Source organism: Apus apus, chromosome 2 (genome assembly GCF_020740795.1).
Source record: "Apus apus isolate bApuApu2 chromosome 2, bApuApu2.pri.cur, whole genome shotgun sequence".
NCBI classification, from domain to species: Eukaryota; Metazoa; Chordata; class Aves; order Apodiformes; family Apodidae; genus Apus; species Apus apus.
In genome coordinates this window covers 41,165,850-41,179,190 of record NC_067283.1, presented here as the reverse complement: position 1 = coordinate 41,179,190, position 13,341 = coordinate 41,165,850, and the positions used below count along the sequence as shown (strand labels likewise).

At 41.6% G+C, this 13,341-nt stretch overlaps 1 protein-coding gene across 2 annotated transcripts in view; it reads right to left on the bottom strand.

The window, feature by feature from the left end:
* CMC1 (C-X9-C motif containing 1) overlaps nucleotides 1-13,341 on the bottom strand; it is a 957,521-nt gene that overhangs the window by 34,447 nt on the left and 909,733 nt on the right. Inside the window, exon 2 of one of the 2 annotated variants that reach the window (XM_051610088.1) lies at nucleotides 6,350-6,403. In XM_051610088.1, coding sequence (XP_051466048.1) covers nucleotides 6,350-6,374 — 25 coding nt within the window. In that variant the 5' untranslated portion in view covers nucleotides 6,375-6,403. Of the gene's footprint in view, nucleotides 1-6,349; nucleotides 6,451-13,341 lie in introns of those variants that run through there. The other variant, XM_051610087.1, reaches the window with a different exon arrangement.

Genomic DNA, 13,341 nt, shown 5'->3' with positions numbered 1-13,341 from the left:
CACCTCTCCTCTTCATTTAACATGGTAACTGACTTACTCACCTGGTAACTGACTTACACAGCTCTGCTTTCATCTCTCTCATAACATTTGATAGCAGTGACCCAGATTACTCAGACAAGTTGAGAAAAAGTTGAAAACTTGTCTACCCAGATATTTACAGAAGCCTCATACCTTCTGCATCCAAAAGGAAGTGAATCAAGCAATTCCAGTAACAGTTTTTGAAACATGCATTTCTCATTGTACAACCTACAATGTGGATTTTCTTGGCTCAGTTTATCTATGCGCATTTTTAAAAATAGCTCCAAGTAGTACTTTAAATAATACAGCTATTTCAGTAAGAATCACAGTATATATGAACAATGGAGAAAGTTTTTAACATTTCATTAGTAACTGTTTTATCTCATGTTTTTAAGTCCCAGTTATACCGAGACATCAGCTCTGTTATTTAGTAGCAAAAATGTTGTAGAAAGTTCAGTGAAGCTTCAAGAATCCAAGTTTTAAAATATAACACTTTTAAAACTTTTTAAACAATCACTTTTGTTATTTCAGGAGCCTGGTTCAGAGATGTATACCTTACTACTTAACAGCTGTCACCAAAACAAATTATTTTCGAGATAGACCCATTGAAGTCATGGGTGGAAAAAAAAGTTCCAAAAAAATCTAAGGTTTTTTTCCTATAATTGTACATTTCTTACAATTGTGATTTTATGTATTGATGTAACTAATGCTTCAAGTACCCCATTCTGTAGCCTGTGAGTGGGCTCCTGTACTCTTACTGCTAAGAGGTTCACGGCATCAAAGTGACAAACAGGTTCAGCATCCTGCTTTGCAACCTTAGTCCCAACAAAACATTCAAGATCCTGTTAAAGGTAGTAGATTTTATCCACCAAAACATCCAGTCTGGACTGACTGATGGACCAGGACCAAAAATCTTCACGCATATGTGAAATACTACTGAGTTTGTAATTTCATTTGCACACAGGTGCTTCCATTTCAACTCAAGTCTTAAGTGCTTTGCTCTCTACTAATGTTTTAGAGCATAGAGGGACAACATGAAGCAGCAGAAGTGTTATAATCCAAGTGAAATGCTTGTGAAAAACATGCGTGATCCTGAAACCCTAATTTAAAAGCAAGAGATGCTGATCAGTGCAGATTCTCTATGCAGGAACCTTTTCTTTTCTTTAAATGTATATGCATAGATCTATTTGTATTTTAAAAGTTACAGATGTTGAGATCTTTCTATCCAATAGTAACATCATTTTAAATTAAGATGGAGTACAGGGATGACAACACCAGGGAAAATTTCCAAAGCTTTAACTTCTCACCATTCTATCATCACCTCAAAGTCAATTTTCACCTTTTTCACTGGCTGAATTTGTTATCTTACATTTTGCTTTGGAGCTCATGTTCTTGCAATACAGCAGGATTGGATTATAAGAATACTGACAAGTCTGTTTGCTAAAAATGAGCAATGGCTATATTACAGCAAGTCTGTAATATCTAGAAAGAAACGGAAAAACAGATGCAACAAAGCCTACTTACTTGCTAATTACATGCAGATTGCAAATGCTCATACATGTAGTGAGTAATAAGTAAAGCTAAGTCTGAAGCTGCTTGTGAAGATATTATACACAAGACTATTTTTTCTTTATTACACAGAAAAGCCAGTTACAGGGCCTGAAGAATTAATTACAGATCAGGACTTCATATTTACTATGGAAAATAAAGCAAGCTCAGTAACACCTAGCCTGAGCTATTGTTCAAGTATGAGACACCTGGCAGTTGGGAAAACATAGGGTGTGAGCTACCCATAAGGGGAACACCTCATCTCAAATCCCTTCTGACTACTGTAGGTGAGGATTCCAGCAAAATGCACACAACGCAAAGTCAGTAATAACTTGGGCCATGAACTGGCCAAGGACTGAATTAGCACAGCCAGCCTTAATTCTGCCATTTGTAAAGCTTCTGAATGCTTCATTTGGTAACTGATATAAAATCCTCAACACAACTTTTTGTCACATAAACCAAGGCACTATGCCACAATATTTCAGCAACCAAATACACATTTTGTTGTTGATTTTTGTTTGTTTGTTTGTTTTTCTGGGACAGCAAAAATACAGTAACAGCACAGATACTATTGGATTCCTACACACACAGTTCCACACTTTTTACTGAAGCCAAAACTATTGAGTAACTGTTGTCTGAAACTGGTCCCAAGTGTACAATGTTAATTTCTTCTATGCCCTAATTAACAATGAATGCTGTCCAAACAATTATTGCTGGAGTAAGAATTACTCCACCTGGAGTAAGAAATAGAATCATACAGTAATTCTGGTTAGAAAAGACATTTAAGATCACCAAGTCCAACCATTAACCTAACACTGCCAAGTCCACTACTAAACCATGTCCCTAAGCATCATGTCTACATGTCTTTTAAATAGCTCCAGAGATGGTGACTCAACCATTTCCCTGGGAAGCCTGTTCCAATGCCTTTCAATTAAGAAATTTCTCCTAATATCCAATCTAAACCTCCCCTGGTGCAACCTGACCCCGTTTTCTCTTGTCCTATTGCTTGTTACTAGGGAGAAGTGACCAACACCCACCTCACTACAACCTCCTTTCAGGTAGTTGTGGAGAGTAATAAGGTCTCCCCTCAGCCTCCTTTTCTCCAGGCTAAACAACCCTAGTTCCCTCAGCCACTCCTCCTATGACTTGTTCTCCAGACCCTTCACCAGCTTAACTGGCCTTCTCTGGACACACTCCAGCACCTCAATGTCTTTCTTGTAGTGAGTGGCCCAGAACTGCACACAGTATTATTCAAGTACAGGGGGACAACCACTTCCCTAGCCACTGGCCAAACTCTTCCTGATACAACCCAGGATACTGTTGGCCTTCTTGGCCACCTGAGCACAGTGTTTGCTCACATGCAGCTGGCTTGTAGTCAATACGCCCAGGTCCTTTTCCACGGGGTAGCTTTCCTACCATTCATCTTCAAGCCTGCATTACTGCATGGGGTTTCTGAGACCCAAGTGATGGACCCAGCACTTGATCTTCTTGCACCTCACACAGCTGGCCTTGGATCATTGATCCAGCCTGTCCAGATCCCTCCGCAGAGCCTTCCTACCCTCAGGCAGATCAACGCTCCCACCCATCTTGGTGTCATCTGCAAATTTACTCAGGATGCACTAATCGAGATAATTGATAAAGATATTAAAGAGAACTGGTCCCAACCCTGGGAAACACTACTTGTGACCAGCTGCCAAGTGGATTTAACTTCATTCACCACAACTCTTTGGGCCCAGCCAGCCATTTTTTTTATCCAGTTTTTTTACACCTGTCCAAGCCATGAACAGCCAGTTTCTCCAGGAGAATGCTGTCTTAAAGGCTTTATTAAAGTCTAGGTAGACAATATCCAGAGCCTTTACCTCACTCACTAAGAAGGTCACTTGTTATAGAAGGAGAAAAGGTTAGTTAAGAAGGATCTGCCTTTCATAAACCCATGGTGATTGTGTCTGCTTGCCTTCTTGTCCTGCCTCTGCCATGCGGTGGCACCCAAGTTGATCTGCTCCATAACCTTCCCCACACTGAGTTCAGACCAACAGGCCTGTAGTTCCCTGGATTCTCCTTCTGGTTCTTCTTGTAGATGAGCATTGCATTGCTAGAGAAAGGTCCTGCAAAAATCACAAACTATCTGAAGTATTTAAACCAAACAGACCACACAAAAGATCTCAAGAACGGTGCAACAATTTGCATTAGAAATAAGACAGGAGTAACAGGTAAAACCTACATAGAAAGAGGAAAGTACCCAGCAAATGGATGTAGAAGAAATCTAATAATCAGTGAAACCTTCCAATAATTACACGAGGAGATGCTAACCACCCAAGATTTCCCACCATGCCCAATAACAATAATTGGTGGCTACTGCACTACATATTCCTCTTTACTAATTTTCAGAATTGTGTGATAAGGCATAAAGAAAAACAATGTAAATCACAAGTTTAATTTAAAAAAAAAATAATCTGTGCAAACTTCTTGAGAGCTTGAATATTTAGCTCTTTAGCCATTCCTTTCCAGATAAAATTTACATCTTTCATTCCAAATAGCAAACACCACACACAAATAAAGAGCAAGGCTTTTGAATAACAGGACTGGAATAACTAACTGGAAGTAAGTATTAGAGACAAGGGAAAACAATGCCTAGCTTTGATTCCTGTACCTATGTATTTAATGAACTATCAGTACATACAATAAAAATGAATGAACATCTTAGAAACTAACAAGGATATGATCAAAACACACCAGTGTTTTCCAGAGTTGCAGAGCATGAGGTGTTCTGACATGAAAAGAATGCTGAAAGCCTTTTATTTACATTAACACATGCACTGTAGATGTTATTCTGGACTTTAAACTCTAAATAATTCTTTCAAATCATTATTTACAACTTCTTGGAGAATCCCAGTAGATCTGTTATACTGAAAACAGCACCCTGCAGTTTTAGATATGGTGCATACAGAAATCAACTTCAATGCTGGGCTGCAGCACATTCATTCTGAAGATAAAACAAAATAGTGTAACATACTTTGTTGTCAGATTCATCTACCAATTTATTTACTGGATGCAATCACCTAATGACATAGCCAAAGCTCTTTCCCAAACTGCAGCTATCAAAAAACTTCTCCCATATAAATCATGACATAATTCACAGGTTCTACATTCTAAGCTTCAGAGTCTCCTTTACATTCACTCCCTACTGCCGGGAAAAGCCCTAAGAACACTGGTGTCTTTTGTGAACATAAAATGAAGCATCAGTCAGGGTAACAATTTACTAAACTGTGATTCTTCTTTTTTCTCCTATGTGAGCCAAGAAGCAGTTAACAAAGATGACGTTAAAAACTACTACACTGGGGTATCTGAGCTAACACCTCACTTGTATGAACAGGGCAGCTCACACCTCTTGCCGCTATTGTTCTGGTTTCTCTAAAACCTCACTGAGACACCCCCACTTTTAGTTCAAGTTCTGAGGTTTTGAGCAGAGCTGTTAACAGCTAGGGACTGATGATGGGAGGGAGGTAAGCAAAACATACTGGATAACAAGGCAGATGATTTAGAGAGGTGTCAGTAAGCAAAGCAAAGGCTCAGATGAATCTCTGTATCGGTGTCACATAGCAGGTATGTACCCAAAGTACATCCTCAGCAGTCCTACCACAACTAACATACAACTAGAACATGGATTATGAGAGACATATAATGTCATTATTGACATAAATGGGGAAACAAAACACTGATGAACTTCACCTTGGAGGCATCCTTTTTGCTACACACTGAATGTACAACAGTTTCAATTAAGGTAGTGTAATAACTAGACTTTGTCCAAAGGACAACTAGGATGCAAAATTATGCTGTAGATGAACAGTCACCATCTGAAATGCAGAGGTAAATTTTATATTTTCCTAATTTAATAATACAAAAATATTTAGATGATACAAAGTAGAACTTGATGACTTGCTAAATGCCTTGTTTGGAGGTCCTGGGTCTCCAAGCCCAGGCCAGGTTTCTATCAGAAATCAAAAGCATGGCCTTGGCCAGCATCCTTCAGCTCCTGAAGAAGGCAGTGACATCCCGCTCAGACAGAGGTGCAGTCACAACCACCGCCGTCCACCACCACCTACAGGTGCCCCGACACTTGGCACCAGCTGAAGCACACCGTGGCCTTGCTGGGGTGGTTCTGCCCGGGGATTGGCCTTTTAACACCACTGCACCCAGCCAAAGGCACCTGACTCAGGAACGGCGCAGATGAGCATTATGTGAATGCGAGGGCTCGGGCTTGTACCCCCTTGCAGGGATCGGTGGGTGTAACTGCTCGAACAAGGTCTTCGTAACACGAAGACGAAGACCACGTAACCTTGGATATTTTGCCTTTGACGTGTGCCACACGGCCCGGGAGGCTGCAGCAGACGGGCCGGCAAGGCCCGGAGGGCATCTCGACGCCCCGGGCCAGCACGTGCCGCGCCGAGGCGTGCCCGGGCCCCGCCGCTGGAGGTCACGGCAGCGGCGGGAGGACGCGGCCGGGAAAGCGCTCCTGGGAAGGCGCCGGGTACCCGCGGTGGGCGGCGGGGCATTCCCAGCCCACCCAGGCTGGCGAGGGGCCGCCCGAGCCTTCCCGGAACCCGCCGGCGCTGCGGGGCAGCCCAGCGCGCTCTCCTTCCGCAGGAAGCTCTGGCGAGGCGGGCAGCGGCACTGACGGGGCAGAGCGGGGGGAGGTGGGGAGGAGAGGCGCTCCGCAGCCGCCCCGCTCGCCCTCGCTGCACACGCGAACCGCCCGCCCCGCAGCCGGCGCGGCCGCCCCTACCTGCGGCGCCGGGGGGAGGCTCCATCTGCGGCCCGGCCTGGCGGCGGCGGCGGCGGCTGCGCGCGGGGCCGGCCCGGCCCGCTCCCCTCCCGCGCAGGCGCGGCCCCAGCCCCGCCCCCTCTGCCCCGCCCCCTCTGCCACGGGCCGGGCGCGCGCAAGGCGGAGGCCGTTGGAAGCGCGCGGAAAGGAAAGGGGGGGTGGGGGGGAATAGGGGGGCACGGCGCATGCGCCAGCGCTCGGCGGGAGGGGCGAGGAGTGTGTGAGCATGCGCGGTTGCGTGGGCCGGCAGGTGGGCGGGGGGGGTGGGGCTGTGATGGGGGCGTCGTCCCTGCCCCCCTGTCCCTGCCCCCCTCCTGTTCCTGCTCCTCTGCCCCTGCCCTCCTTCTGCCCCTGCCTCCCCCTGTTCCTGCCTCCCCCTGTTCCTGCCCCCCCCTGTTCCTGCCCCCCCCTGTTCCTGCCCCCCCCGTCCCTGCCACGCCCCCGTCCCTGCCACCCCCCCGTCCCTGCCCCCCCCGTCCCTGCCCCCCCCCGTCCCTGCCCCCCACCTGTCCCTGCCCTCCTGTCCCTGCCCCGTGTGGGGAGCGGCGTGGAGGGAGCTGTGGTGGGCTCGCTCTCTGGTAGTCCCTGGGCACACCAGCTTCCCCGGGAGGCCTGGTGCACACTGTGCCTGGGGGCAGCGCCTGACAGGACTGCGGGCCGAGGGAGTTCTGGGCGTGTCTGAGGCTTCCACAGCAAGGGCTGGAGGTGAAAGATGAGAATTGCTGGGGTGGCCACTTTTATTGATGAGCTGGTTTGCGCCCTTTAAGAGGGTTTCTTAAGTGTATGGGCAAGAGACCCTTCTGCTATCTCTCTGTGTGTCCGTGGCCATGTCCCTGCAACAGGTGCTCAGCTGATGGTGGAACTGGGAAATGTGTTGTCCCACCAGAAACTCAGGCAAAATACTGCTAGGGAAATTCCTCTTGGCATCGTGGTCAGCCTAGCAAAATGTGGCATTTGGGTTACTCCATACTTCAGTTACCTACAGCTTACATTGTTTTGCCTCCATTTGTGCAGTTCAGCATCAAAGGCTTCAGGTATCTCCATTTTATATTGTCTCAATGTCCTGTTACGATTTTCAATCATTGCATACATAAGAGAAAGACCTTGTTATGTGAAACTGCATAATAAATGCTAGCAATGAAAAGGTCAAACAGGCACTTTTGATATATGATAGAGGGATGAATATGGGCTGCTAGCTACTTGGTTATCAAGAAGATGATAGTATTAATCAAAATTTGGAGAACAGGGTAGTTCCTCATGAAAAACTTTAATACAAATTAGGAATTCTGTAGAAAAATTACAAATTTTTTTTTAGATGGTGTGACTAAAAGTTTGATACTGTTAAAAATTACTGTATGTTTTTGGTCTGCCTGTGCAAGCATGGAGACATATATGAAGTATACTTCAATCACAGAAGAGTAATTCTGGTATCTTTTATTTATGAGGCTCTAGTATATTTAATGGACTAGTCATTTTTATTAGTGGCATGAAGCAAGGTTGACCATTTCCAGAAACAAAACATGAAATAAAAAACTGAGAAACTACCATACATTAAAAAACCTGAGAACAAGATTTCCCAGAGGTTAAGAGAAATTAAAAACAAAGAGACATAATAAGAGATGAATGTCAGGAATTGTTTTACCAAATACAGTCCAGAGTTTTCAAAGAACCTACTCTATTTTCCTGCCTGCCTCTCCAACATTTAAGACTGATGGGTGGTATGGAAAATTAGTTGGTTTATGCAGTAGCCTCTTAAATGAGGCAAAAAAATTTCTAAATATAGCATTACCTCTGATATCCTGCATTATTATGTCCTGTTCAATGGAAAAGAACTGAGCTTTAAATATTACATTCTCAGGGAAGGGAGAAGACCAGGAGTCTTCCCCAAACACCAAATAGACCATACATGCTTCTGCAAGACAACAAGAAGCTGTCTAGAAAAGTTAAATAGGAAGAATTTTTATCACAATTCTAATGTTACTTATTCTTAAAATGAATTTTCGTTAAGGGTATGAGTTTCAAGTCCACATTTTTTCCTCAGATTTATATTATTTTCCCCATGTGAAAATTCAGTCCCTTCATTTGAAAACAGATTGTTTCAAGTTGAGGCCACACTAAGAGCATTCGCAGAAATTAGTAGAGCATGATGTAGGCAAAATCTCCCACACAGATGCTTTTGGCCCTACTGATCTAGAGCATTTCTATTACAGAGCATTAAGTATCTTTATGCTTTTCTTTTTTATCTACAAGTTTCATCTCATTCCTTAGAGTAAAATGTGGATATAATATTTATTTTCTTTAACTTTAAACTGTACCACTTCAGTTAATATTTATACACTGATTTGAGAATTTTACTTCAACAGAACTGTGAAAATGCAACATAACAGTTAATCTGTATTTGCTTTATGCAGGATTTTAGGACTATGCTGCTTCAACAATGTATGCAAGAGAGTGGTAAAAAAAACACCAGCCAATTAGTGAAGAGTTATGCAATGAGATAATAAAAGAAAATGTATAATACAAAAAGGAGCGTTCAGCAGGAAAACCAAAAAGGAGAATGTACACTTAAAACAGTAAGTTGAATTAAAAAAAAAAAGAATTTTAGTTAGTTGGTTTTGCTGCTCTTAAAATTTTGGCTTGTGGTATTTCTATACAACCAGCAGAATCAGAACTGGGTAGATGTATTTAAGATCTTTGAACTTAGATGTCTGCTCTGTGTATTGTTGTTTCAATTTGATTGTTTTCAGAGACAGGACACTATACTAGACAGAACTTTGCATTGAAGTAGTGTTTCTGTTCTTTGATGAAGACAATAAATAGAAAAAGAAAAGTCCAACAACTTTGTAACTCGGGGAAGTTGCCCTCTTCTGCTTCTTCTTCCAGTAAAATGCCTGCAAAGCAGAAATAGGATTTTTCTGTAAATCTTATTTTAATGTGTGAGAGAGAAGAGTGAAGAATGCTAAGAATTTCAAGACATTTTCAGTGAGGGAATATGCAGATGGGCATCTGATATTAGCCTCATGCTATTTGGGCCTATTAAAAGCTGTTGGAAATGCAAAAGTATGAGAAAGACTGTTATCTTGACAGAGATTTGAAATTACATCTGGAGTATGTAATTTGTCTTTAGTAAAATCTTTATTAATAAGAATCTTGCACAAGTTCTGCAGCCCTGTGAAGTTATGCTGAAATGTGTGTGCTTTTTGATACAAGTTAGTAGTGTATGCTTCATTTAACTGACATGGTTTTCTGGAAAACTTCCTTAATTGGGATATCTAAGACTTAATACTTCCAGTGGTTGTTTAACAGAGTCCTAATGGTACAATGGATACTATGTAATAGTATCTGCCGGTGGTTATTCACTGCTGCTTACATCATCTGTTACACTCTTTTGGAAATCCTCTATACAAAAAAAAAATTCCCTGAGGGTAAAATGTTGGGTGCTGTAGTGAAAATAGACCGGTGATGGTGGTCACAGTTTCTGCACTGATTATTACAGTGGGGAAAATATGGTAACTTCCCTGATGGTCTTTGAGGTCGCTTGAGATAATGTTTTTCTTATAAAATTAAAAAAATATATATAGTCATAAGCAGTGTTGGATTGCAGTCATTTCTGTGTTTCTAAGATTCATATTGTCATTTGATTAGTTAATTGCCCATTTTCAAAAGTGTGAACATATTTTCACACTTCAACCAAGACAGTGTTAACAATGAAACTGTAGATAGCAATAGAGATTAATTATCTATCACACAAGTCTCCACACCTTGTTCTTACCAGATAAAGAGAGCCTATCTGTCTGCACACAGGTGTGATTTGATTTTATTTTTTTCCGCTCTAAACAATAGCCTTGGTCAAATTACTTCAAAGGAATATTTTCAAATGGCACCTCCTCAACATGTTTGCTGTTGACGTTTTTCATCTTCTTTCATGAAATATAGCTTCCAGTAAAAGCCTGTGATTCTTTGCTAAGCTTACTCATGTGATGTACTTTCAGTTGTAGGTGAGAGTTATGGGGGAGCTTTAAATGAGAATTAATATTTAGAATAGAAGAAACATTTCTTTCTCTTCTTAAGGGAGCATTATTTTACTGAAGCTGCTACGAATTTCTTCAGGGCCTTACTTGAGATTAGCATCTGAGATTTTCACTGACTGGAGACATGGCTTCAGAAGAGGGGAAAAAAAAATGAAGGGGAAGTTTGTAGTGTCTTTTTGTTGTGCAAGTTGCAACATCTTATTGCTACTCCCCCCAGAAGACCAAACCCATCTGTATGCCTATTCTCTAAAGGTTAAAGGATCAGAGGTCTTTACAGCAGAATCTGCTATTGTAGGAAGAGGAGGCACTGGGCATGTTGAACTATTTCTGTCCTGTCTTATTAATCTAGAATTCTGCTTGTTCTAACAAGTGGATACTAGTAGCTTGCAGACTTCTGAACCTGTCTCTGTCAGGTCTCACAAAACTAATGTGAGACTTCTGCAGCAAGCTTCACAGTTTAAGCACTAGCACTGTGTTGCCTTCGCCCCACTTGCTCCAGAGGAACTGCAGCTGGCATGTTTCTAGGTGGTAAGCTCTGTGGTGGCAGTGCCTGCATCGAGTCCTCTGGCCTGTCTCTTACCATTTCACCAAGAACAAAACTTTTTGCTTCATGGGCCAGGCCTTTCCACTTATGTTTCAGGGGACCTGGAAGCATCCGATCTTGGTGACTACCATAATTTGTTGTCTGTCTAACAAGAAGTCACTGAAGTAATATCTAGGCAGCTGACCATCTGCTCAGCTGGAAAAATTGCATCAAATAATAATTACATTTGCCAGTCACTACTAGATCTGATGGGCAGAGTGAAAAACACTTAAGTCCTCTTCTTTTTCCACAGTCCACACACAGCAGCACAATTTCAGCCATTACTAAAGCTTTGGATTTTAATTTTCCCTCCTTCTGGCTCTGCACACAGTCACAAGTTTTCTTTCTGTTTACAATTTTTTTAAAAAAAGCTACTTAGCCATTCTCCTGCTTTATCCTTTGCCACTTTTTAAATGACATGCAGAACCAGGCTGGTCCCTGATCATAAATGTTTAAAAGAAAATGGTTCAATGTTCAATGTGGCTTCTAGGCTATAATAACCACTGTGTGGTGCAGTTGTTTGAGTGTGTGAATTGAAACTAGAGCCATCCCACTTGCTTTCCATTAGTACTAGCCTGGACATTTCCTAATCACTCTCTGGTTTGGTTTCAATTGGTTTTAGTTTTTTGTGCTGTGGTAGAAACACTTATCGAGGCAAGCTCTGAGGTTCTAACATACTTTCCAAATCCGTTCCTTAATGTAGACAGATGTTACAGCTCCATCCTTGGTGTCGGGAGTTATTACAAGTATAGAAAAAGAAACTATATTAGTAACTGAAGCACTCTGTAGTCAGTCCTGTTTGAGCACTAGTTTTGTTTGTACATACTCTTTTTATCTAGTAAATCCCTGCTTAGAGACACAAATCCTCTTAACTGCTGGTTCATTCTGTTAAGAATCATTGTCTTTTTCTTTAATTCCGGAAATGTTTGCTTATTACAGGATATGCCACTCACTCTGTAATGTAGGATTACCATTCTGCCTTGAAGTTCAACTGTAATAGTTGCTTTTTTCGTCCCTAAACCTCTGGAAGTCTTATAGATAGGGAAACAAGTAGAAAGAGCTTAAGCGTTTTGCCTCACTTTGTGGAGCATGGTAGAGGAGAGATCTACCAGTGGTAGAGATCTGAAGATAAAGGTCTTCAAGTCCACTGAGATGACATGAGATTGTAACACCACATTCCATAAAACTTACAATAATTAAATATATTCACTACACTTCCACGTGTTTCAATTTCAAAATTGATGTTTAGAAACTGATAAATAGGATGTGAGTAGAGGAAGATACTTTTCCCACCATGACAGGTATGATCACAATATGGTTTTTTCTACAAAAGCTTTTTCCCTTACTTTAGTTTTTAGGTTTATAAGGGTGATGCAACAGTAATAATGCTGAACACTTAGCTTCTCCGTATTCACCAGTCTGGAAAATGAAATCTGTCTTTAAATTTAACATTACTCTTGCTGAGAAACCTCATGACCAGTACTGATTCTGTGATTTTACTGAGATATGAATGTTATCAAGAAGTAGTACTGGCAGTCAAAAAACTCCATAACCTCAAGTTCAGTAAGGAAGAAAAATTTTACATGTTTCTTTGTGTTCATCCGTTGCTTTGGAAATCAGCTTCTTAAGTTCCTAGTATCTTACCTGTGTTGTGCAGGTAAGTATTTAACTGTTTGTGAACACAGAAGTCTTAGTGTTGAAGGCAGTGAAATTATCACATATTTTTGAGCTGAGAAATAAATCCTCATTGTAGCTGCAAACAAATGTGATTTCTATTCCTGTCTCCCTTTCCCATCCTTTTTTATGTTGCTGAGTATGGTTTTATTTTTTCTGTACTTTTATCTTCTGACATTCATTTCAGTGTTAAGGGAGCACTGAATGTAGGGAAGGGAGATCTGATTTGAAAACTGAGCTCTCAATATGTTTTTCCCTGCAATATGATTTTAGTATGTTCCTAATTATCTACCTTACTGGAATATTTACATCCTTAAATAATACAAGTTTTGTGCAATTACAGTTCCAAAGGCTGGTGGAAGTGCAGCAAGGGTTAGTTGCTGCTGGTGTAGCAAACCATAGTATCGTCTGAAGAATCCTGAGATTTTATTTTTTTTTTAATTGATTAATGTGAAATGTAATACACAGAATCTGAATGAAAACTCAGAAGATTTATCCCATTGATTCCAGTTGTGTTTAGAAGGTCATAAGAGACTGACGACATCTACATTCAAATTCTTTGCTGCAAAACATTGTTGTCTCTGGTTTTGTTGCCAATCCTGAGTCAAACAAATTGTTTGCTTTACAAACAATTTCCAACCTTTATTCACAAAGAATATGAGAGT